The sequence below is a fragment of the Coregonus clupeaformis genome, chromosome 8, assembly GCF_020615455.1.
Source record: "Coregonus clupeaformis isolate EN_2021a chromosome 8, ASM2061545v1, whole genome shotgun sequence".
NCBI lineage: Eukaryota > Metazoa > Chordata > Actinopteri > Salmoniformes > Salmonidae > Coregonus > Coregonus clupeaformis.
The window spans coordinates 18918243-18945462 of NC_059199.1; the positions used below are offsets into that span (position 1 = coordinate 18918243).

Sequence of the window (27220 nt, forward strand, 5' to 3'; positions counted from 1 at the left end):
TAGAGGCAGCAGAGATGGTGCTATGGCCAGGTCTGAAACCCGACTGAGGATCATTTAGAATACATTTTGTAGTTAAAAAGAATCAAAGTTGAGTATTTACCAAGGATTCTAAGATTTTAGCTAGGCAAGAGATTTTAGAAATAGGGCAATAATTATTTAAGTCACACGGACCACCTTTACAAAGGGGGAGTATATGGGCTGTCTTCCAGACCCTGGGGATGGAACCAGAAACCACCGTCAGGTCAAAAATATGTGTTAAAGTTTCCGCTATCAAGGGAGCAGCAAGCTGTAGCAAGAAAGAAAGCAAATCTGCCCCAGTGGATTTTTTTAAACATCCAAGTACAGGTACAAAAACATTTAATAGAAGTTGACTGATCTTCCATCGAGCCAACTGGGGGCTGGGAGAGGGGAAAGCAGTCGACTGACTGACCAGGGTCAATTAAACCACCAAAACCACAATTTATTTCAAATACAAACCCTGCCGAGATAAAATGCTGATTAAAAGCATCATTTATTTAAAACATCTCTGTAATGATGCCAAAGTCTAACACAATTTGCTTTGGCAGGGAAGGAGAGGAATTTCCAAGCTTCAGTGCATTTACGGTTTTCCAAAAATCTATAAGTTATATTCTTCAATAAATAATCAATGGGTATATATCATTCATTTACATTTCTAAAAATTGATGTATCAATCGCAGATTGCACCTTTTTAAAGAGGCTATACAGACCTTCTGCCTCTGGGGTGCTCTTGAACCAAAGGGGTCACCTAAACAGTAATATTGTCCAAAAAGGACCTCATTGGACAGAAAGTGGAACACTTTACTACACCCATGAGCAAAATAGTAGCCTAAAACTAAGAATTTGGTCCATGATCATACCCCCCTCCCGCACACACACACATACACCACATATTCACACACACTTGAACCACAGTGTAAACTGAGCCTTTCATAGTTTCTTTCTCAGGGGAACTGTCCAAAGAGATGATGAACCAAAAGACTATGAGCCAGGAGAGATCTCTTGGGTCTCCCCTCCTCAATCACAGACAGCATGCCTCACCAAACTTCCCCAAACACACACCACATCCTTCTACCCCTTCCCCTCAACCCTATTCACATCAGTCTGTGTTATCAGAAGTGGTTTTACTCTCAACCACAATGAATATTTGAGGTTGACTATTATTTTTCTTCATCAATATGTTTTGAATTATGCCTCAACGATTTTCATTCTGTGTGTCTGTGTGTGTGTGTTTGTGTTTGTGTGTGTGTGTGTGTCTGGTTGATACTTGTATTTCAAGACAATTCTTTCTGCCTCTTGCAGGGGGATCAAGGCGACCAAGGACCGCGGGTATGTGGTTTGCTCCTTCTTGTCCTTTTCTGATTGGCTGTTGAATGTGACTTTTTGTGATTGTATGTCTCCCTCACCCAAAATGTAGGCAAAAGGTCTGAGATGCATGGGATTCCTGGGATGTGGTTCTTCTTGTTTTGCAAAAGATAATCGTTTTAATGCTTTATTAAAAAAAATCTGAAACCAAAGTGTAAAAAATGTAAGCAATGCTTTCGGTGAAATCACTTTGACAGCCACATTTTTTGGCAAATATATTTCCCTTTTGCTGTTTTTCAAGTTGTTCATCAGGCATCCTAATTGTAACTTTATCATAGGAGTCATAATGACATGGGTAAGAAATCTGCAGAAGGCCTCACCATTATATCCCCTAACTTTAAGTCGCTCTGGATAAGAGCGTCTGCTAAATGACTAAAATGTAAATCTAAATATCCCTCTCTGTAATTACCTATGACTCACTTCAATACTCAACACATCAAGACCAATTGAATACTTTAATAATTTTCAGCTCAGTTGTTTGACATTTTGATAAAACCACACCATCTAAATGACGATAATGTGAATGTTTTTCCTTGCCCGACAAACTAAAAAATAAATAACTTTCATCTCAGTCCAGTATCTAGCAGTTAGCTGTCTGATTTGAAGTGCCCTTTTTTATTTAAACGATCTTTCCCAAATACAGACTATCCAAATGTGTAGGTTTGTTTAAAGTTGATTGCATTAACTTGGTTCTGTATCTCCAGGTAGCTCAGTTCATTTTCCCTAAATAACATCTGGTGCAACCAATTACCTTCAGAAGTCACATAATTAGTTAAATAAAGTCCACCTGTGTGCAATCTAAGTGTCACATGATCTCAGTATATATACACCTGTTCTGAAAGGCCCCAGAGTCTGCAACACCACTAAGCAAGGGGCACCACCAAGCAAGCGGCAACATGAAGACCAAGGAGCTCTCCAAACAGGTCAGGGACAAAGTTGTGGAGAAGTACAGATCAGGGTTGCGTTATAAAAAAAGATCAGAAACTTTGAACATCCCACGGAGCACCATTAAATCCATTATTAAAAAATGGAAATAATATGGCACCACAACAAACCTGCCAAGAGAGGGCCGCCCACCAAAACTCACGGACCAGGCAAGGAGGGCATTAATCAGAGAGGCAACAAAGAGACCAAAGATAACCCTGAAGGAGCTGCAAAGCTCCACAGCGGAGATTGGAGTATATGCCCATAGGACCACTTCAAGCCGTACACTCCACAGACCTGGGCTTTACAGAAGAGTGGCCAGAAAAAAGCCATTGCTTAAAGAAAAAAATAAGAAAACACATTTGGCGTTCGCCAAAAGGCATGTGGGAGACTCCCCAAACATATGGAAGAAGGTACTCTGGTCAGATGAGACTAAAATTGAACTTTTTGGCCATCAAGGAAAACGCTATGTCTGGTGTAAACCCAACACCTCTCATCACCCCAAGAACACCATCCCCACAGTGAAGCATGGCGGTGGCAGCATCATGCTGTGGGGATGTTTTTCATCGACAGGGACTGGGAAACTGGTCAAAATTGAAGGAATGATGGATGCCACTAAATACAGGGAAATTCTTGAGGGAAACCTGTTTCAATCTTCCAGAGATTTGAGACTGGGACGGAGGTTCACCTTCCAGCAAGACAATGACCCTAAGCATACTGCTAAAGCAACACTCAAGTGGTGTAAGGGGAAACATTTAAATGTCTTGGAATGGCCTAGTCAAAGCCCAGACCTCAATCCAATTGAGAATCTGTGGTATGACTTAAAGATTGCGGTACACCAGCGGAACCCATCCAACTTGAAGGAGCTGGGGCAGTTTTGCCTTGAAGAATGTGCAAAAATCCCAGTGGCTAGATGTGCCAAGCTTATAGAGACATACCCCAAGAGACTTGCAGCTGAAATTGCTGCAAAAGGTGACTCTACAAAGTATTGTTGCCTTACAACTTCCAGGTTGTAAGGCAACAAAATCGGAAAAATGCCAAGGGGGGTGAATACTTTCGCAAGCCACTGTACTTTAATCAACTTTTACATCAAATCAGGGCTCTCCAACCCTGTTCCTGGAGAGCGGTAGGTTTTCGTTTCAACCCCAGTTGTAAATAAATTGATTTATTTTACCATCCAGCCAATTATTAGAATCAGGTGCGCTAGATTAGGGTTGGAGCAAAAACCTACAGAATGGTAGCTCTCCAGGAACAGGGTTGGAGAGCCCTGCTCTAGATAATGATAGGCTCACCATTTAGAAAATGTAATGAACATTTAATCCAATAGCATAAAAATACATTATACAATTTTCAAAACTGATATTTTTGAAGTGGTGAATAGAAGGAATAATAGAGGGTAAATACAATTTATTTATTTAAACAGGGGGATCCCATTGAGACCAAGGCCTGTTTTGCAAGGGAGCACTGCACACAATCATACTGCCCTACAAAAGCAAAATGCAGTAACTATGCCAACAGTGAAACTGAGAAAAATGTCTTTAAAGTTTTTTTGCTAGCCAGCCAAATATGTTGTAGGTAGATAATTGATAATGCACTGCTGGACCGTCTTATTATGAAGTATATTTTTGTTGCATATCAATCATGACCACTGATTTGACCTATTTACATGACGTACAGTAAGGTATTGTTGACAGAATAGATGGATGCAGTTCAAAGCATTATTATTATAATTCACCAATACATTTTGTGGTAGTCCAAAAAATAGGTTGTAAATCACAGCTGGCCTGGTACATTGTTTGCTGCCTCCACCCATTCGGGATACACTGTTTCAGTTTCAATGACTCAATATTTTGGACAAAAACGGACGAATGTAACTAAGGCTGGGAATGTCAATACAATCAAACTAACAAGGGCAATGATCACAAGTCAGTTGTAATGTGGCTAAATAGGCTAGTGTACCTATTTATGTAACTATTTATTTTGCAAGCTAAAAACACAGAGCCTAACGTTAGCTAGCTGGGAGTATGTCTTGTCTTCGTTTTAGTAGTGGGTGAGTGACCTACTTTCTCCCCTTATATTGTTTTTCAGTAGCTACAGTTAGAGATGCAGGTGTCATTTAGTTAGCTAGCAAAACATTTTAATTGCTTTGCTAGCTAGCTAGCTATTCTGAACTTGAATTACTGTTACCCAGTTAGCATATCTCTTGCGTATGTAAATTCACTCTGGCTATCTACTCCGATTTCAGAGCACTCTCATCTGAGTGTGCCAGAGCGCAGAATAACTTATTAATTTACAAACGTGCAACACCTGCTGAATAAGACCGGTGTCAGTAAACGTAGGCAAAAAAAGTAACATTTAGTCACAAACTGTAGATAACGTAAACAGCCTAACCAGCTCTGCAAGGGCAAGTAAAATGGTCAGAGTGAGGTGTTCTCTCATTTGTGTCTGGAAGTAGCTAGCAAGCTAGCCAATTTTAGCCAGTTAGCTTGGGTGCTTGACTGCCATTGTAAGGAACGCTCGGATCAACCCTACTACTCGGCCAGAGCATCCGGTGTCAATCGTGCAGTGTGCGCTCTGAACGCTAGGGAGAGCGAAACACTCTGAATTTACAAACAGACAATCTGACAACGCTCTGAATTTACGAATGACGCAGAGCACATTCTAACACACTGGAGGCAATTTATGAACGCACCCTTAGTTTTCAATTAAATTTATTTGGCAATGATCAAATGGGTGGGCAAGTTCCCCTTCAGTTGTAAAAATGTGGGTTGGGACAAGCATGCATTTACTAAGATTTAATGTTACTAAAATGCTGTCAGTTCCACATAAACAACTATATGAGTAATGCAAAGGAAATGTGCAGTATCTACAATCTAGATGTGTTTATCCAACTTTCTTATAATTTTTCTGTTTGATGGAAACAGTTTGAGAGTTCTAAGTACATTCCAACTGTATTCAATGGTTTTATGTAGTTATGTTTTCATGTTTTGAATGTTGTTTTGTAGTAACCCTCAACCATTTTTTGGCCATAAGATAAGGACTATTTCATCATGCAGAATGTTTATACTTGAAATATTTGACTTTGTGCAGTATCAAATTAAATCCAATTTTATTGGTCACATACACATATTTAGCAGATGTTATTGCGGGTGTAGCGAAATGCTAGTGTTCCTAGCTCCAACAGTGCAGTAGTATCGAAGTATCTATTATTTAACTATAATCTAAAGGTGTTTGTCCAACTTTCATGTTGTTTTTCTGTTTGACTTTTTATGGTAATTCATTTGGTCAAATCAGTTGTCATGGTTGATATGAGTAAAACATTACTTCATAATAAGATAATACATCAGTGCATTATCACGTATTTACCTGGACAGCAAATACACTTTAATACATTCTTCTCAGTTTCACTGTTTGTGTAGTTCAGCGTTTCCCAAACTCAGTCCTCGGGACCCCAACGGGTGCACGTTAAATTTTTTGCCCTAACACTACACAGATGATTCAGATGATCAAAGCTTGATGATTTGTTGATTATTTGAATCAGCTGTGTAGTGCTAGGGCACCCCTTGGGGTCCCGAGGATTGAGTTTGGGAAACCCTGTTGTAGTTACTGCTCTTTCCCTTTGTATGGCAGAGCGGGTAACTGCAGTCAAAACATGGTGAAACAAAGTCAAAGTGTAGCAACTTCAGTAACTACTGTTTGTGTTAGTTTTTAATTAGATTTTGTAGTTACTGTAAATTTTACACTCCATTTTCTCTGAAACGGAACACCAGGACATTTTATCACAAGATAAAACAGATACTACAAAGCCTGATTTCAGTCTTAACTTAATGTTGACCAAAAGTGTAGTTACTGTGTTTTGCCTTTATAGGGCAGCATACAATTTCACAATATTTACAATTCCAACGCAATAAAAACATTGAAAAATATTACAAGCAATTTAAGAAAAGTAACTTTCAAAACATGATCATTAAAAAAAAACATTCCTCAGCAAATGTCCAATGAATATTTATCATTGTTAGAGTTGTAAATATGTATATATTATTATTTCTATTATTGTTTCATTCACTTCCGAAGAGATCTCCAGAGCTAGCCATCCCTGTGATCGGGTCTGGTGACTCGTACAATATGTCTGTAATTTAACAATGAAGTAAGGTTTGGCGGAAGTCTGCACGAGGGCTTTATAAACAAAAAGAGAGCAGTGCATTAATCTACGAGACTTTCTGATACAGAATGCAGTGATGTGTACTGAACCTATCGCCCATAATAAAGTGTAGTGTGCTATGATAAACTGTGTCCAATTGCCTCAATACAGTGGCAGCTGCATTCATATAGATGATATTTTCATAATCTAAAGCCGGAATGAATGTCGACTGAATTATTTGTTTTCTACAATTTAATGAAAGGCATGCCCCATTCCTATAAAGGAAGCCCACTTTAATTCTTAACTTCTAACTAACAATTTTCCATACAGTATTCAGCTACAGTTGATTCGGAAGTTTACATACACTTAGGTTGGAGTCATTCAAACTTGTTTTTCAACCAATCCACAACTTTCTTGTTAACAAACTATAATTTTGGCAAGTCGGTTAGGACATCTACTTTGTGCATGACACAAGTAATTTTTCCAACAATTGTTTACAGACAGATTATTTCACTTATAATCCACTGTATCACAATTCCAGTGGGTCAGAAGTTTACATACACTAAGTTGACTGTGCCTTTAAACAGCTTGGAAAATTCTAGAAACTGATGTCATGGCTTTGAAGCTTCTGATAGGCTAATGGACATAATTTGAGTCAATTGGAGGTGTACCTGTGGATGTATTTCATGGCCTACGTTCAAACTCAGTGCCTCTTTGCTTGACATCATGGGAAAATCAAAAGTTATCAGCCAAGACCTCAGAAAACAAATTGTAGACCTCTACAAGTCTGGTTCATCCTTGGGAGCAATTTCCAAACGCCTGAAGGTACCACATTCATCTGTATAAACAATTGTACGCAAGTATAAACACCATGGGATACCACTCAGGAAGGAGACGCGTTATGTCTCCTAGAGATGTTACGTACTTTGGTGCGAAAAGTGCAAATCAATCCCAGAACAACAGCAAAGGACCTTGTGAAGATGCTGGAGGAAACAGGTACAAAAGTATCGATATCCACAGTAAAACAAGTCCTATATTGACATAACCTGAAAGGCCGCTCAGCAAGGAAGAAGCCACTGCTCCAAAACTGCCATAAAAAAGCCAGGCTACGGTTTGCAACTACACATGGGGACAAAGATCGTACTTTTTGGAGAAATGTCCTCTGGTCTGATGAAACAGAAATAGAACAGTTTGGCCATAATGACCATTGTTATGTTTGGAGGAAAAATGGGGTTACTTGCAAACTGAAGAACACCATCCCAACCGTGAAGCATGGGGGTGGCAGCATCATGCTGTGGGGGTGCTTTGCTGCAGGAGGGACTGGTGCACTTCACAAAATAGATGGCATCATGAGGAATGAAAATTATATGGATATATTGAAGCAACATCTCAAGACATCAGTCAGGAAGTTAAATCTTGGTCGCAAATGGGTCTTCCAAATGGACAATGACCCAAGCATACTTCCAAAGTTGTGGAAAAATGGCTTAAGGACAACAAAGTCAAGGTATTGGAGTGGCCTTCCCAAAGCCCTGACCTCAATCCTATAGAAAATATGTGGGCAGAACTGAAAAAGCGTGTGCGAGCAAGGAGGCCTACAAACCTGACTCAGTTACACCAGCTCTGTCAATAGGAATGGGCCAAAATTCACCCAACTTATTGTGGTAAGCTTGTGGACGTCTACCCGAAACGTTTGACCCAAGTTAAACAATTTAAAGGCAATGCTACCAAATACTAATTGAGTGTATGTAAACTTCTGACCCACTGGGAATGTGATGAAATAAATAAAAGCTGAAATAAATCATTCTCTCTACTATTATTCTGACATTTCACATTCTTAAAATAAAGTGGGGATCCTATCTGACCAAAGACAGGGAATTTTTACTAGGATTAAATATCAGGAATTGTGAAAAACTGAGTTTAAATGTATTTGGTTAAGGTGTATGTAAACTTCCGACTTCAACTGTATAATATATATTATTCCTTATTTTACCAGGTGAGTTGATTGAGAATACATTCTCATTTACAGCAATGACCTTGGGAAAGTGCCTTCAGAAAGTCTTCACACCCCTTGACTTTTTCCACATTTCGTTGTGTTACAGCCTGAATATAAAATTGATCAAATTTAGATTTTGTGTCACTGGCCTACACACAATACCCCATAATGTCAAAGAGGAATTATGTTCTTACAAATTAATTTAAAACGAAAAGCTGAAATGTCTTGAGTGAATAAGTATTCAACGCCTTTGCTATTGCAAGCCTAAATAAGTTCAGGAGTAAAAATGTGCTTAACAAGTCACATAATAAGTTGCATGGACTCACTGTGTGCAATAATAGTGTTTAACATGATTTTTGATGACTACCTATCTCCGTACCCCACACAATATCTGTAAGGTCCCTCAGTTGAGCAGTGATTTCAAACACAGATGCAACCACAAAGACCAGGGAGGTTTTCCAATGTGAGTTATTGGAAAACCTCCCTGGTCTTTGTGGTTGAATAGGTAAACATTTTAATTAGAAAAGCAGACACTGAATATATCTTTGAGCATGGTGAAGTTATTAATTACACTTTGGATGGTGTAGCAATATAGCCAGTCAATACAAAATACAGGCATCCTTCTTACTCAGTTGCTGGAGGGGAATGAAACCGCTCAGGTATTTCACCATGTTTAAAACAGTTACAGATTTTAATGTTTGTGATAGGCGGAAACTAAGGATGGATCAACAACATTATAGTTACTCCACAATACTAACCTAAATGACAGAGTGAAAAGAAGGAAGCCTGTACAGAACACAAATATTCCAAAACATGCAACCTGTTTGCAATAAGGCACTAAAGTAAAACTGCAAAAAATGTGGTAAAGAAATTAACTTAATTTCCTGAATACAAAGTGTTATGTTTGGGGAAAATCCAACACAACACATCACAGTCAAATTTTCTGAATGATTTGTTTTCTGCTATTTAACGAAAGGCATGACCTATTCCTATAAAATAACCCAATTTTAATTCTTAACTAACTCATCAACATGCTTTTTTAAGGAAAGCCTATCATCAATCCAGATGCCTAGAAATGTATAAGTGGGGACACAGTCAATGAGGGCACATCCAATGTACGTATGCCTAAATCATCAGATGTATTTTTACATGATTTGGAAAATAACATAACTTGCTTTTACCTGCATTAAATACCAATGTCAGTTCAACAAAGGCTTTCTGCAAAGCAATGAAAGCAGATTGAAGCTCCGAAATAGCCTAGTCAGCCGTGGGGGCAATAACATACACAACAGTATCATCTGCATACAGGTGAATTATTATTATATATATATTTTTTTTAAGATAACAAATATTGTTAATATAAAACGAACCGGACCAAGAATCGATCCCTGTCCAGAAAACCTGATTTAACATCATCAGTAAATACACACTGCGTTCTGTCCGTTAAATCATTTTCAAACCAGTTACACTCAGGCTGGTACAGGCCAATTGAAGAAAGCCTCTGAATAAGTAATGAGTGATCCACAAATTGATTTGGCTAAGGTGTATGTAAACTTCCGACTTCAACTGTATCTCATTATCTGCATATGAGTGATCATTATTGACATGTTTATTCCCCAGATATACAAGTGTCTTTTCACATATTGTCTTATCATTAGTTTAATTTCTGATCTATAAAATGAGCCATGTCTTTTGTTTGTGTTTCTTGCAGTAAGACATTTGCTTTTTGCCCACAAAGGTTGTCATCCTTGCATTCTATGGCCACAAAATGACATCTTCACCAGAAAATAGAAATTGTAGCCAAAATGTAGTCATAGACAAACATGTTTTTTTGGCTTATTTAATGAAGCCTAAATAAACATGATTATTAAGTGTTATGGTTTACATGGAGACCTTTGCCTGTCACCTCAAATGACAAGAAAACCATTTCAAAAGTAATTTAAATATTGCATTTTGAAAAGCATAAACGTATATTGAATATTGTAATGTAGTGAACATTATGCCATTATCCAGTCCGTGTATTCATACCGTGGGATTCCAGTTCCATGTTTTACAGTAGCAAGACAGTGGGAGTGATATGCCATGTGAACCATGTAATGCCAGCATACAGTGGGGGAAAAAAGTATTTAGTCAGCCACCAATTATGCAAGTTCTCCCACTTAAAAAGATGAGAGAGGCCTGTAATTTTCATCATAGGTACACGTCAACTATGACAGACAAAATGAGAAAAAAAATTCCAGAAAATCACATTGTAGGATTTTAAATGAATTTATTTGCAAATTATGGTGGAAAATAAGTATTTGGTCAATAACAAAAGTTTCTCAATACTTTGTTATATACCCTTTGTTGGCAATGACACAGGTCAAACGTTTTCTGTAAGTCTTCACAAGGTTTTCACACACTGTTGCTGGTATTTTGGCCCATTCCTCTATGCATATCTCCTCTAGAGCAGTGATGTTTTGGGGCTGTCGCTGGGCAACACAGACTTTCAACTCCCTCCAAAGATTTTCTATGGGGTTGAGATCTGGAGACTGGCTAGGCCACTCCAGGACCTTGAAATGCTTCTTACAAAGCCACTCCTTCGTTGCCTGGCGGTGTGTTTGGGATCATTGTCATGCTGAAAGACCCAGCCACGTTTCATCTTTAATTCCCTTTGCTGATGGAAGGAGGTTTTCACTCAAAATCTCACGATACATGGCCCCATTCATTCTTTCCTTTACACGGATCAGTCGTCCTGGTCCCTTTGCAGAAAAACAGCCCCAAAGCATGATGTTTCCACCCCCATGCTTCACAGTAGGTATGGTGTTCTTTGGATGCAACTCAGCATTCTTTGTCCTCCAAACACAACGAGTTGAGTTTTTACCAAAAAGTTATATTTTGGTTTCATCTGACCATATGACATTCTCCCAATCCTCTTCTGGATCATCCAAATGCACTCTAACTTCAGACGGGCCTGGACATGTACTGGCTTAAGCAGGGGGACACGTCTGGCACTGCAGGATTTGAGTCCCTGCCGGCATAGTGTGTTACTGCTGGTAGGCTTTGTTACTTTGGTCCCAGCTCTCTGCAGGTCATTCACTAGGTCCCCCTGTGTGGTTCTGGGATTTTTGCTCACCGTTCTTGTGATCATTTTGACCCCACGGGGTGAGATCTTGCGTGGAGCCCCAGATCGAGGGAGATTATCAGTGGTCTTGTATGTCTTCCATTTCCTAATAATTGCTCCCACAGTTGATTTCTTCAAACCAAGCTGCTTACCTATTGCAGATTCAGTCTTCCCAGCCTGGTGCAGGTCTACAATTTTGTTTCTGGTGTCCTTTGACAGCTCTTTGGTCTTGGCCATAGTGGAGTTTGGAGTGTGACTGTTTGAGGTTGTGGACAGGTGTCTTTTATACTGATAACAAGTTCAAACAGGTGCCATTAATACAGGTAACGAGTGGAGGACAGAGGAGCCTCTTAAAGAAGAAGTTACAGGTCTGTGAGAGCCAGAAATCTTGCTTGTTGGTAGGTGACCAAATACTTATTTTCCACCATAAAAATTTGCAAATAAATTCATTAAAAATCCTACAATGTGATTTTCTGGAAAATATTTTCTCAATTTGTCTGTCATAGTTGACGTGTACCTATGATGAAAATTATAGGCCTCTCTCATCTTTTTAAGTAGGAGAACTTGCACAATTGGTGGCTGACTAAATACTTTCTTTCCCCACTGTACTTCTGAGTAAAGTTAAAATAAAGTATACGAACGCCCCGACCTCAGTTCTTATAAACATAAGCAATCTAAACAGCAGGACGTTACAATTGGCGACGATTGAAACGCACAAGAGAAGAATGCAATTTACAAGACGAACGACGTGCCTATGTGAGTAAACGCAGATAGCAACAACAGCCAAGCTAACGTCGGAATCAGCTAGCTAACATTGTACATTACAGTACAATCCCACTATGGCTAGTTTAAAGAACTTTCCGATCTTTGATGTGCACACAGAACCCAGCTAAATCGGCTCGAGGTGGAAAAGATGGATCAACAGATTCAACAATTTTCTAGTGGCATTAGACATTGTGGATAACACACAGAAAAGGGCATTACTGTTACGCTATGCAGGGTCGGTGTGTATGATATATTTGACACACTGCAAGATACCCAAGCAGCTGATGACTGTATGGTGATACAGCTGTAGCCAAGCTCAATGCATATTTCTGTCCAAAAGTCAACACAGAATATGAAACCTACGTTTTCAGACAAGCAAGACAAAATGAAAGCGAAACCTTGGATGCTTACCACACAAGATTGAGGCAATTAGCATCCAGATGCGAGTTTGCAAATGTTGATTAAGAAATCAAGTCACTGCAGTTCCGCGCTCCTCCGCCGGATGGCGCTTAAATATTAAATGGCTCTTCAATAACTACTTGATACAGGTAGGGCACAAGATAAACAAGCTGCAGGCATGGAGAATGCTCAATCAAAATCACAAAAATAACTTTCAATGTGTGCTGTAAAACTATAACAAAAGCCAGGGCTACAAAAATGAAAGTGACAAACGTCAAAACAGAACATGCAATAATTGTGGAGGACAATTCCCACACGACGGAGGACAAACAAACTGCCCTGCATGGAGGAAAAGATGTAGATCACAAACCACCGAGTCCACTCCTCCAGTTGCTGAAAAACTAACCCAACAGCGTCCGAAACACAAAGTCCATAAAGTGCAGTCACAAGATGATAAAAATACACAAGAACAAGACACCTCACCAAGCTCTGATGATGATGATTATGTGTATGTTGTGTGTACACCACAGAAACCATCGCAACCACATATCCAAGTTACCATTATGAACACAACTGTGGATGTTATTGTTGATTCGGGAGCAAGCATTAACATTGTTGATGATGTCACATATGACAAGTTAAAGCCCAGCTGTGAATTAAAACAGGCTAAGGCAAACATCTTTGCTTACGGCTCATCCGAACCACTTCCACTGAGAGGAAAATTCACAGCACCAGTCCGCTCCAAGACTAAGATGGTGGATACCATTTTCTATGTAATCAAAGGTCACTCTGGCTCACTACTTAGCTGTCAGACAGCAACAGACCTTGGACTTCAGAAAATAATAAACTCTCTGTCCACTCCAAGTGAACCAGCTGATGGTTCATTCATAAGCCAGCTTACCAAGAAATACCAGGACCTCTTCCAAGGCATAGGAAAACAGGAGCTTAGTGGTCACACCAAAACCCAAGACGCATGATAAAGTTTGTGTCTGTGACATGGGCCTTCCGAACACAGCAATACAACGTGAACGACACATCACACCAACGGTTGATGACCTCATCCATGATCTGAATGGAGCAGTGATGTTCTCCAAGCTAGATTGTAATGCTGGATACCACCAGCTTGAGTTACATCCAGACTCAAGGTATATCACAACCTTCACTACACATACTGGCATCTGGAGCTACACCAGACTGAACTTTGGCATAAATTCAGCTGCCGAGGTGTTTCAAAATACAATACAGCAAGTGCTGCAAGGCATTCACAACGTGAGAAACATGAGCGATGACATCCTAGTCTACGGTAGATTTCAAGATGAACACAACGCAAGTCTCAAAGCTGTGTTTCAGAGATTGAGAGAGAAAAATATCATGCTGAACAAAGACAAATGTGATACAAAGCCATACAGAATCTGCCAGCACCTCAAAATGTCTCGGTAGTTCGCATTCTACTTGGTATGATACAATACTGCTCACGGTTCATACCAGACTTCGCAACAACCGCACAGCCTCTTCGTGAGTTCACAAGAAAAGATCACACCTGGTCATGGGGAATACAGCACCAGTCTGCGATGAAAAATGTAAGAACACGTCTGATGCAGCACACGCCGACAGCCTACTTTGACCCAGCCAAGAGGTCGACACTGTTAGTTGACGCCAGCCCAGTTCGTTTAGGTGCCATACTAAGTCAGCACAACCCTACAAGCGACAAAGACGCCCATACCATTGGGCGGCAGGTAGCTTAGTGGTTAAGAGCGTTGTTCCAGTAACCGAAAGGTCGCTAGTTCTGATCCCCGAGCCGACTAGGTGAAAGATCTGTCGATGTGCCCTTGAGCAAGGCACTTAACCCTAATTGCTCCTGTAAGTCGCTCTGGATAAGAGCATCTGCTAAATGACTAAAATGTAAAAATGTAATATGCCAGCCGAGCGCTTTCAGAGGTTGAACAGTGCTACTCACACTTCACTTGTATCTCTACGGAGCTCACTTCACGGTCATCACAGACCATAAACCACTAGAGCTTATCTTCAACAACCCAAAAGACGCACGACTGGAGCGATGGAGACTGAGACTACAACCCTACAGCTACACTGTGAAGTTCAAAGCTGGTAAAGACAACCCTGCCGACTACATGTCAAGACATCCCATCGCAAGGGAAACACCACAAAGAACCTCTCGCATGGCAGAGGAATATGTGAACTTTATCATTGACAACACAGTTCCCAAAGTGATAACTCTAGAAGAGGTGCAATAAGAAACAAAGAAAGACTACAGAAGGTGATGTGCCTATTGTCCACAGGAACCTGGCTAGATTCACCATGTGACACATATTAAAAGTACTCTTTCGCATTAGACATGAACTAACAATCAATGCTCAAGCAAACATCATTCTGAGAGGAACATGGCTTGTTCTGCCAGCCTCTATCCATAAAAAAGCAATCAACCTAGCTCACACAGGACATCTAGGTATTGTGAAAACAAAACAGCTACTGAGAGAGGTTTGGTTTCCAGGCATAGATGACATGGTGGAAAAAGCAATTCAGCACTGCATTCCATGTCAAGCTGCCACTGCAGAAAATCCTATGGAAGCACTGTCTATGTCGAAACTACCCAAAGGTCCATGGCTAGAAGTATCAGTCGATTTCTGTGGTCCTTTCCCATCGGGTGACTACCTGCTTGTAGTCGTCGACGAATACTCAAGTTATCTGGAAGTTGAAATCGTAAAGTCCACATCTGCCACTTCTGTCATTCCCAAGCTTGACAAAGATTTCTCCTCCTTTGGAGTAACTGAGATTGTTAAAAAAAACTGACAACGGACCTCCCTTCAATTGTCACGCCCTGGCCTTGAGAGGCCGGTTGTCTTTAGTTGGTTTGGTCAGGGCGTGAGGATCTATGTTAGAATTTCTATGTTTAGGATCTAGATGTGTATTTCTAGGTTTGGCCGGGTGTGATTCCCAAACAGAGGCAGCTGTCGCTCGTTGTCTCTGATTGGGGATCATACTTAAGTAGCCTGTTTGCCTACCTTAGTTGTGGGATCTTGTTCCATTTAGGCTTGTATGTGTATAGCCGGAGGACTTCACGTTACGTTGTTTCTTGTTTTGTTGTATGTTTATTTAGTTAATAAACATGTACGCTTTTCATGCTGCACCTTGGTCTGGCCCGTCTCTCAACGATCGTGACAGAAGATCCCACCAAAAACGGACCAAGCAGCGTGCCCAGTAGCAAACGCCTGGGACTCAACGGGAGGCTACGTTGGTAGATGTCCTCCTCGGTTGGGGGAAAATCACTGAGGAGGAAGCCGTCCGTTACGGTAAGGCTATGTAGGAGGAAGCCCGGGTAGGAGAGGATCAACGGCGACATCAACGGTGCCGGCCGAAGAGGAAGCCCGAGAAGCAGCCCCAAGAAAATGTTTTGGGGGGGGCTCACGGGGTGGACGACGAGGCAGCAGGAGGCCGGGAAAGGGCTGACTAGAGAGGAGAAGGCCGCTATTCTAGAGGTCCTCCAAGACCTGCGGATCGAGAGTCTGAGAGAGGAGGCCACCACGTTACAGGGGCTGTTAGATCAGAGTGAGCAGGAGGTATCCGTTCAGAGGGAGGCGCTACAGGAGGCTCAAAGGGAGAAGGAAGTAGTGGAGGCAAGGAGAGAGGAGCTGGTCAGGCAACAGAAGGAGCGTGTGTTCATAGAGGAACCTAAGTATGTGGAGATATGCACTGTGTCGCCAGTGCGCATGCACAGCCCGGTGCGTCTTGTGCCAGCGCCCCGCACGTGTCGTGCGAAAGTGGGCATCCAGCCAGGACGGGTTGTGCCGGCTCAACGCTCCTGGTCTCCAGCGCGCGTTCACAGCCCAGTGCGTCCTGTGCCAGCGCCCTGCACGTGTCGTGCGAGAGTGGGCATCCAGCCAGGACGGGTTGTGCCAGCTGTACACTCCAGACCTCCAGTACGCCTCCACGGTCCAGTATATCCTGCTCCGGTTCTACGCACTGTGTCACCAGTGCGCCTCACCAGCCCGGTAAGCCTCGTACCTGCTCCCCGCACCAAACCTGTGGTGCGTGTATCCAGTCCAGTACGGCCCGTACCTGCTCCCCGCACCAAACCAGTGGTGCGTGTCGCCAGCCCGGTACGCCCCGTACCTGCTCCCCGCACCAAACCAGTGGTGCACGTATCCAGTCCGGTACGGCCCGTGCCAGCTCCTGGCACCAAACCAGTGGTGCCTGTCGCCAGCCCGGCACGCCCCATACCTGCTCCCCGCACCAATCCAGTGGTGCGTGTATCCAGTCCAGTAAGCCCCGTACCTACTCCCCGCACCAAACCTGTGGTGCGTGTCTCCAGTCCGGCCCGGCCCATTCCTGCTCCTCACACCAGACCAGTGGTGCGTGTCCCCAGTCCGGTCCGGCCTGTTCTACCGGTGCCTGGTCCAGCAACGGTCAGCTGCTCCACTCTGGAGCCAGAGCAGTCCGCTCCACCGGTGCCCAGTCCAGCTCAGGTCAGCGGCTCCACTCCGGAGTCAGAGTAGTCCGCTCCACCGGGGTCCAGTTCAGCTCCGGTCAGCGGCTCCACTCCGGAGCCAGAGCAGTCCGCTCCACCTGTGCCCAGTCCAGCTCCGGTCAGCGGCTCCATTCCGGAGTCAGAGCGTTCCGCTCCACCGGTGCCTGATCCAGCTCCGGTCAGCGGCTCCATTCCGGAGTCAGAGCATTCCGCTCCACCGGGGTCCAGTCCAGCTCCGGTCAGCGGCTCCACTCCAGACCCAGACATCAGCCCCTCTCCAGGTTCGGGGTCTCTCACACCAGGGTCCAGACAGGGCTTGGTGCATCGTGGGGGGATTGCCGATCCAGGCCCAGACGTCAGCCCCTCTCCAGGTTTCGGGTCTCCCACACCAGGGTCCAGACAGGGCTTGGTGCATCGCGGGAGGATTGCCGATCCAGGCCCAGACGTCCGCCCCTCTCCAGGTTCGGGGTCTCCCACACCAGGGTCCAGACAGGGCTTGGTGCATCGTGGGAGGAAGGAGAGGGGAAGCATCGCGCCGAGGTCCAGACCAGACCAGGGGCGCAACGGGGAGGCAGAGAGGAAGAGGTCATCACGCCCGGAGCCGGATCCGCCTCCGAGGCTAAAAGCCCACCCGGACCCTCCCCTAATGAGTCAGGTTGGTGCGGCCAGAGTACGCACCTTTGGTGGGGGGGTACTGTCACGCCCTGACCTTGAGAGGCCGGTTGTCTTTAGTTGGTTTGGTCAGGGCGTGAGGATCTATGTTAGAATGTCTATGTTTAGGATCTAGATGTGTATTTCTAGGTTTGGCCGGGTGTGATTCCCAATCAGAGGCAGCTGTCGCTCGTTGTCTCTGATTGGGGATCATACTTAAGTAGCCTGTTTGCCTACTTTTGTTGTGGGATCTTGTTCCATTTAGGCTTGTATGTGTATATCCGTAGGACTTCACGTTACGTTGTTTCTTGTTTTGTTGTATGTTTATTTAGTTAATAAACATGAGACCCGTCTCTCAACGATCGTGACATCAATGGACAGTCCTTCAGAGATTTCAGCCACTACCTTGGATTTAAACATAGAAAATAACACCTTACTGGCCGAGAGCTAATGCCGAAGCAGAACGCTTCATGAGAACACTCAGGAAAACTGTCAAAGCCACAAACTCTGAAGGAAAACCTTGGAAACAAAATCTCTACAGTTTTCTGAGAAACTACCACGCAACCCCTCAAGGAACTACTCAACAAACCCCAGCAGAGCTGATGTTTTGAAGAAAACTCTGCAGTACACTTACCACAATGCCTCACTTCGCACCAAACACCAAGCTACATGACACTGACTAACGTGCAAAGCAACGCATGAACGAGACTGCTGACTACAAGAACCGAGCACGACCCTCCACACTCAAACCAGGAGACATGGTACACTGCCGTCAGCATGTCGAAGGAAAACTCCCTATGACTCCCTATGATCCTAAACCTTACAAAGTCGTGAGAATCAATTGATCGATTATAACGGTGACACGCTCTGGACGTCTGGTAACCAGAAACATCCTTCTTCAAAAAGCTCCCACCGTCAATACCTGTTGACTTTGACCCCGAGCTGTCGGAAGAAGAGGACGACCTGAACACTTGTCCACATGCCGCTGAACAACCAGATCAAAACCCGGATCCAGATCCAAACCCTCAATACTCTATGAGAACCAATAGAAGACCTCCAAGATATTTCAATGAAGAGATGTAATTAATCAAGTTCAAAGACTGTGAAATAGTTAAAAACCTTAATGTTGTATCCCAAGTGAAATTTATACTGACCAGTCCGTGTATTCGTACTGTGGGATTCCAGTTACAATGTTTTACAGTAGCCAGACAGGGGGAGTGATGCCATGTGAACCATGTAATGCCAGCAAACTTCTGAGTAAAATTAAAATAAAGTATACGAACGCTCCGACCTCAGTTCTTATAAACATAAGCAATCAAAACAGCGGGACGTTACAAATATGTATGCAAATTGATTTTCCATATGAAAGACTTTAGAACACTGCTTTTTAAACTATAACTTTGCTGTAAGAATGTCAAGGGCAAATACTACTTATCCTATTACTGCTTCACTCATTAAGCCAATCTTCATAATTCGGTTCCACTACATTTACCTAATATAATGTCCAAAGTCAATATGTCATCTTAGTGGGTCATTTCATTTGTTTTGACCTGTCTGACTCCATGTCCCTATAGTCTTTCACCAAAGCCTACTACAGTATGTGGGCATGTGTATGTGCACACACACATGTGTGTATTAATGAAATTATCGTATTGTGACAGTGAGTTTTAAAGTAGTATATATTTACTCTGAGAGATGGTTGGGAAAGAAATGGTTTTACATTATGACTAATCTCATTCCCAGGCACTTCCACCCAAATACGCGAAGAGTCTGGTGGACCAATGCATGAAACTTGGCCTTCATTAGCCAATACAGAAAGACTGGGAGAAACTCCCGGCGCATAGGCATTGGCTTAATCGTCTTAATCTACCAACCAATCAACTCCCACAACACCTAACCCTAACCCTGTACACTAGCACACCACAAGCACAGAGCCACGCCTCATAGTCATGTGATTTGCTAAAATTAAATGATGACAAATACTTTACACAGTAAAGTCACTCCCATAGAATTCTATGGCCAACTTTGAATAGTTGACGTACCAGGCTTATATGCGCTGTGCACAATAGTCTGAGGACGAGGTTACATTATGGCAGATCATTCCATTAAAAGGTTGAACATAAATTAAAGACTTCAGAAACTCTATCTGGATAGAAAAATCTCCCTCAACTAAATGAAATCAGGAGGGGTAATGCTTGCCTTGCGTGAAATTATCTTTCCTTTCCCCATTTATTTACTGGAAGACTGACTGCTACGTTTCACCTGATTTGGGTAAACTTTTCTGATTGGATTGCGGCAATCGGGTTTGGATTAAATCTTAGAAATTGGTATTACAAAATCCGGAATTCAGTGCCCTGAATAGGCCTACACCTTGCCAACTACCGGAAAGGTCATGTTGCTACTTCTACAGTGTCATAGGGAAACAGATCTTTAAAATTGGTTTGCAGTAGACTTGAAAAATGGTACAGACTAGTACATCAGTTGAAGTCGGAAGTTTACATACACCTTAACCAAATACATTTAAACTCAGTTTTTCACAATACCTGACATTTAATCCTAGTAAAAGTTACCTGTCTTAGGTCAGTTAGGATCACCACTTTATTTTAAGAATGTGAAATGTCAGAATATTAGTAGAGAGAATGAGTTATTTTATATTTTATTTATTTCATAACATTCCTAGTGGGTCAGAAGTTTACATACACTCAATTAGTATTTGGTAGCATTGCCTTTAAATTGTTTAACTTGGGTCAAACATTTTGGGTAGCCTTCCACACGCTTCCCACAATAAGTTGGGTGAATTTTGGCCCATTCCTCCTGACAGAGCTGGTGTAACTGAGTCATGTTTGTAGGCCTCCTTGCTCGCACACACTTTTTCAGTTCTGCCCACCAATGTTCTATAGGATTGAGGTCAGGGCTTTGGGAAGGCCACTCCAATACCTTGACTTTGTTGTCCTTAAGCCATTTTGCCACAACTTTGGAAATATGCTTGGGGTCATTGTCCATTTGGAAGACCCATTTGCGACCAAGCTTTAACTTCATGACTGATGTCTTGAGATGTTGCTTCAATATATCCACATAATTTTCCTTCCTCATGATGCCATCTATTTTGTGAAGTGCACCAGTCTCTCCTGCAGCAAAGCACCCCCACAACATGATGCTGCCACCCCCGTGCTTCACAGTTGGGATGGTGTTCTTCAGCTTGCAAGCGTCCCCCTTTTTCCTCCAAACATAATGATGGTCATTATGGCCAAACAGTTATATTTTTCTTTCATCAGACCACAGGATATTTCTCCAAAAAGTATGATCTTTGTCCCGATGTGCAGTTGCAAACCGTAGTCTGGCTTTTTTATGGCGGTTTTGGAGCAGTGGCTTCTTCCTTGCTGAGCGGCCTTTCAGGTTATGTCGATATAAGACTTGTTTTACTGTGGATATAGATATTGTTGTACCTGTTTCCTCCAGCATCTTCACAAGGTCCTTTGCTGTTGTTCTGGGAATGATTTGCACTTTTCGCACCAAAGTATGTTCATCTCTAGGAGACAGAATGCGTCTCCTTCCTGAGCGGTATGACGGCTGCGTGGTCCCATGGTGTTTATACTTGCGTACTATTGTTTGTACAGATGAAAGTGGTACCTTCTGGTGTTTGGAAATTGCTCCCAAAGTTGAACCAGACTTGTGCAGGTCTACAATTTGTTTTCTGAGGTATTGGCTGATTTATTTTGATTTTCCCATGATGTCAAGCAAAGAGGCACTGAGTTTGAAGGTAGGCCTTGAAATACATCCACAGGTACACATCCAATTGACTCAAATTATGTCAATTAGCCTATCAGAAGCTTCTAAATCAATTACATAATTTTCTGGAATTTTCCAAGCTGTTTAAAGGCACAGTCAACTTAGTGTATGTAAACTTCTGACCCACTGGAATTGTGATGCAGTTAATTATAAGTGAAATAATCTGTCTGTAAACAATTGTTGGAAAAATTACTTGTGTCATGCACAAAGTAGATGTCCTAACTGACTTGCCAAAACTATAGTTTGTTAGCAAGACATTTGTGGAGTGGTTGAAAAATGAGTTTTAATGACTCCAACCTAAGTGTATGTAAACTTCCGACTTCAACTGTATATGATCTAGATGATTAGCTAGCTACAGTCAGTCAGTGGATTCCCAATCAGTGTGATGAGGCTGCCATTCAAATAGCTAAGACTAGCTAGCTAACTAACTAAACATTTCGAGTTGAAAATACATTTTATAATGAACATTAGCTTGCTAGTTAGTTAGCTAAACAACTTACCAGAAATATTGTTTCCCAAGAAGTAAGCTAGTTAGCTAGATAGACAGCCATTGTTGCTGCAGCCAACTAGCTAGTTAACTAGCTAACCAAAACTGGCTAACTACCACATACAATTAATTCAGCTATCAGATATTTCTCATCAAATGTTGCCATATAGATAAACGGACCGTTTCTGCCCAATGTACTGTGAATACAAGGTTAGCTAGCTGGGTGTTTTACGTGCACAAGCACCGCCGAACACTCCGGCTGGATAGAATTCCACCCCCCGCCAGGTCCGTTGAAAATGTATGAGCCACTCCGTCCACAGCTGCTTGTCTGGAAAGGCCTTAAAGGGGAATAATGGCAAATTTCGAAAAATGTGTCTATGTTCCTAAACCCCTCTGACTTGTTGTTGGACTGTTAGTCAAAGTGTGCACCTCTCTCACTCAGGGAGAGTGAGGTAGAGCTAGAGCCAGAGCTACTTAGCCATGTTATAAAGCCCGCCACTCACTGCAGCAGTAGATCGAACTTTGTGGAATAAAGCAAATCTACGAAAAATATAAACGTTCTGTCACAGCGAAAATACTAAATTCGGGAAGTCCAATCGATTGTGAGATATGGCATATAAATTTTATGTGATAGATTTGGGTCGCGGGTTAACAATTTGACCTTTTCTGAGATCTCTGCCAAGCAAGGATGAAACAGCAGCCAGCTCATGCAACAACACACACGGGGGCTCCTCATAAACACAACACACTGGCAGTTTTCAAAATAGCCTACATCACCCAACACAACACGCCTTTTACTATATTGTCAGAAGCATCATCAGACCTCGTAGTAGCCTATTTCATTTCTCTCTTTCAATGCTCTGGAAACCAAGCAGAAAATGCTGTACTCTAAAGATGGCATCCTAGCCACACAAATACATTAGAATATAATTGTCGATCTGATCAGAAACATTGTGCTCTCAACCTTTATCTCCTAAATTATGTTGCTGGTGTATTTTGTTCGAATTTTGGAATATATTGCGCAATATGCTATAAGGTTTCATCCAGGTTTGAGTCTTCGATAGATGCATACATCAGTACCTAGGCTATCTATTATATCTGCAACAGAAATTAATTTACAAGGATATGTTGGCTGTCAGCTGGCTACTGTAGGAAAGTTACAATCTAATGAAACATTTGTAACATAACATAACATAACATAACATAACATTAGCATTTTAGCCCATTTGTCATCCTATGACAGTGTTTGCCAACTCCAGTCCTCCAATACCCCCAATAGTACACATATTTGTTGTAGCTCCAGACAAACTCACCTAATTCAACTTGTCAAGGGCTTGATGATTAGTTGACAAGTAGAATCAGGTGTGCTTGTCCGGGGCTACAACAAACATATGTACTGTTGGGGGTACTCGAGGACCGGAGTTGGGAAACACTGTCCTATGAAGTGGACGTTATGTTGCACACTCACAAGTCTTTCCCTCTCATTTTAGTAGATATATTATGCCGTAAAGATCATACCATGCAACAAGGGATGTATCCTACAGTCATAGAGGGAAGATGGAAAATGTTGATTGGCAGGTGAAATTATGTCCAATAGGGTTGCAAGGTAAAAGTGGGAGGTGGGATTACGGCTCCTTTCCTCCTTGCTTGGTAGAGATCTCAGAAAAGGTACAATTGTGAACCCGCAACCCACATTTATCACCAAAAATGTAATGTATATGCCATGTCTCACAATCGATTGGACTTCCCAAATGTACTATTTTTGCTGTGACAGAACGTTTATATTCTTTGTAGATTTGCCTTATTTCACAAAGTTCTATATAGCACTGCAGTGAGTGTTGTGACGTAGCTCACGCTCTAGCTCTATCTCGCTCTTCCTGAGTGGGAGAGGTGCACATTTTTACTGACAGTCCAACAACGAGTCAGAGGGGTTAAGGAACATTATTCCCCTTTAAAGATCACTGTAAAAAGTAGTGTCATTCAAGTGATTTATTATCGTTATGTAGATGAAGAACAGTGTCTTGTCGTCTCATTCTGCAACATATCCAACTGACTGTGTGGTGCAAGTGAAAGGTGAAAACTACTTTTAAATCCCAGCACTGGATTATTTCCTGACTGGAATAGATGGATCATGAAAAAAACATGAAATACAGTTCTGATTGTGCTCTCAACAGTACAATATTGCACATGTAAGCTCAGAGATGTGTTAAATTGTGCTTTAAAATCAGATAACTTTTAAATCTTTCCAGATTATGGAATTTTCACAATGCCCACAAATGACATACTTTCCAAGCATTCCAGAAGAGCATTTAAATCAAATCAAAGCACATTTTATTTGTCACATAAGCCGAATACAACGCGTGTAGACTTTACAGTGAAATGCTTACTTACAAGCCCTTAACCAACAATGCAGTTTTAAGAAAGATAAGTGTTAAGTAAACAGTAGATAAGTAAAAAATAAATGCAGTAAAGTAACAGTAGTGAGGCTATATACAGGTGGTAAAGCCTATGTCATATCAATCTCTTAGTGAACAAAATATAAATATATATATATGTATTTATATGAATAAAGAAAGGTTTTAACAAACAGAGAAACCTTTGCCTGTCACCTTTAATAATACATTCAATTATCACTCAAACGGCTCAAAACTGATAACTACTGAACCAAAATTGTATAGTGCCTAGTTTACGTACAGTATTTGTATTTGTATTTATTATGGATCCCGAATAGCTGCTGCCAAGGCAGCAGCTACTCTTCCCAGGGTCCAGCAAAACATTTGCAGTTATACATTTTAAAATATTACAATACATTCATAACATATTTCTCAACATATTAAGTGTGTGTCCTCAGGCCTCTACTCTACTACCACATATCTATAACACAAAATCCATGTGTATGTGTGTATAGTGCGTATGTTCTTGTGTGTTTGTATGCATGTGTCTATGTTTGTTGCTTCACAGTCCCCGCTGTTCCATAAGGTGTATTTTTATCTGTTTTTTAAATCTAATTTTACTGCTGGCATGAGTTACTTGATGTGGAATAGAGTTCCATGTAGTCATGGCTCTATGTAGTACTGTTCGCCTCCCATAGTCTGTTCTGGACTTGGGGACTGTGAAGACACCTCTGGTGGCATGTGTTGTAGGGTATGCATAGGTGTCCAAGCTGTGTACCAGTAGTTCAAACAGACAGCTCGGTGCATTCAACATGTCAATACCTCTCACAAATACAAGTAGTGATGAAGTCAATCTCTCCTCCACTTTGAGCCAGGAGAGATTGACATGCATATTATTAATGTTAGCTCTCTGTGTACATCCAAAGGCCAGCCGTGCTGCCCTGTTCTGAGCCAATTGCAATTTTCCTAAGTCCCTCTATGTGGCACCAGACCACTCAACTGAACAGTAGTCCAGGTGCGACAAAACTAGGGCCTGTAGGACCTGCCTTGTTGATAGTGCTGTTAAGAATGCAGAGCAGTGCTTTATTATGGAGAGACTTCTCCCCATCCTAGCTACTGTTGTATCAATATGTTTTGACCATGACAGTTTACAATCCAGGGTTACTCCAAGCAGTTTAGTCGCCTCAACTTGCTCAATTTCCACATTATTCATCACAAGATTTAGTTGAGGTTTAGGGTTTAGTGAATGACTTGTCCCAAATACAATGTTTTTAGTTTTTAAAATATTTAGGACTAACTTATTCCTTGCCACCTATTCTGAAACTAACTGCCGCTCTTTGTTAAGTGTTGCTGTCATTTCAGTTGCTGTGGTAGCTGACGTGTATAGTGTTGAGTCATCCACATACATAGACACACTGGCTTTACTCAAAGCCAGTGGCATGTCGTTAGTAAAGATTGAAAAAAGTAAGGGGCCTAGACAGCTGCCCTGGGGAATTCCTGATTCTACCTGGATTTTGTTGGAGAGGCTTCCTTAAAGAACACCCTCTGTGTTCTGTTAGACAGGTACTGTAACTCTTTATCCACAATATAACGGGGAGTGTAAAGCCATAACACATAAGTTCTTCCAGCAACAGACTATGATCGATAATGTCAAAAGCCGCACTGAAGTCTAACAAAACATCCCCCCACAATATTTTTATCATCAATTTATCTCAGCCAATCATCAGTCATTTGTGTAAGTGTTGTGCATGTTAAATGTCCTTCCCTATAAGCGTGCTGAAAGTCTGTTTGTATACTGTAAAATAGCATTGTATCTGGTCAAACACAATGTTTTCCAAAAGTTTACTAAGGGCTGGTAACAGGCTGTTTGGTCGGCTATTTGAGCCAGTTAAGGGGGCTTTACTATTCTTAGGTATGGGAATAACTTTTGCTTCCCTCCAGGCCTGAGGGCACACGCTTTCTAGTAGGCTTAAATTGAAGATATGGCAAATAGGAGTGGGAATATCGTCAGCTATTATCCTCAGTAATTTCCATCCAAGTTCTCAGACCCCGGTGGCTTGTCATTATTGATAGACAACAATAATGTTTTCACCTCTTCCACACCTGCTTTACGGAATTCAAAATTACAATTGCTTGTCTTTCATAATTTGGTCAGATATACTTGGATGTGTAGTGTCAGCGTTTGTTGCTGGCATGTCATGCCTAAGTTTGCTAATCGTGCCAATGAAAAAATCATTAAAGTAGTTGGCAATATCAGTGGCGCTACAGTCACTAGTTAAAATCTTGCAGTCTTCACATTTTGCTGCCTTAAAATTACATCTCAAATGGGAATACATTCTCCTACTTATCTACACAACCTAATCCACATTTACAAAGTGAAAGAAAAGTTATAGACCATTTTCCAAATTAATATGTCTTGATTGTGTATGTTTTCACACCCCAGAGTTAATACTGGTGGAAGCACCTTTGGTAGCCATTACAGCTGTGAATAATTTTGAATATGATTCTACCAACTTTGCACAACTCTTAGGGCAACATTTATTCACAGTTTTTTGTCAAAATTATTGTTATTCACAAAATTGCTCAAGCTCAGTAAATTTGGGTGGGAGTCATTGATGGACAGCAATATTCAAACCTTGTCTCTGATTTTCAAGCAAATTTAAATCAGGACTGAGGCTGGACCACTCATGAACACTCAACACCTATTGG

At 41.7% G+C, this 27220-nt stretch overlaps 1 protein-coding gene across 8 annotated transcripts in view; it reads left to right on the plus strand.

Annotated features, from left to right (window-relative positions):
- The window catches only part of LOC121571232 (collagen alpha-1(XXV) chain-like), a 516412-nt gene that overhangs the window by 312502 nt on the left and 176690 nt on the right, over positions 1–27220 (plus strand). For all 8 annotated transcript variants that reach the window (XM_041882570.1, XM_041882569.1, XM_041882567.1 and 5 more), the window contains exon 6: positions 1321–1347. In XM_041882570.1, coding sequence (XP_041738504.1) covers positions 1321–1347 — 27 coding nt within the window. The remainder of the gene's footprint in view (positions 1–1320; positions 1348–27220) is intronic.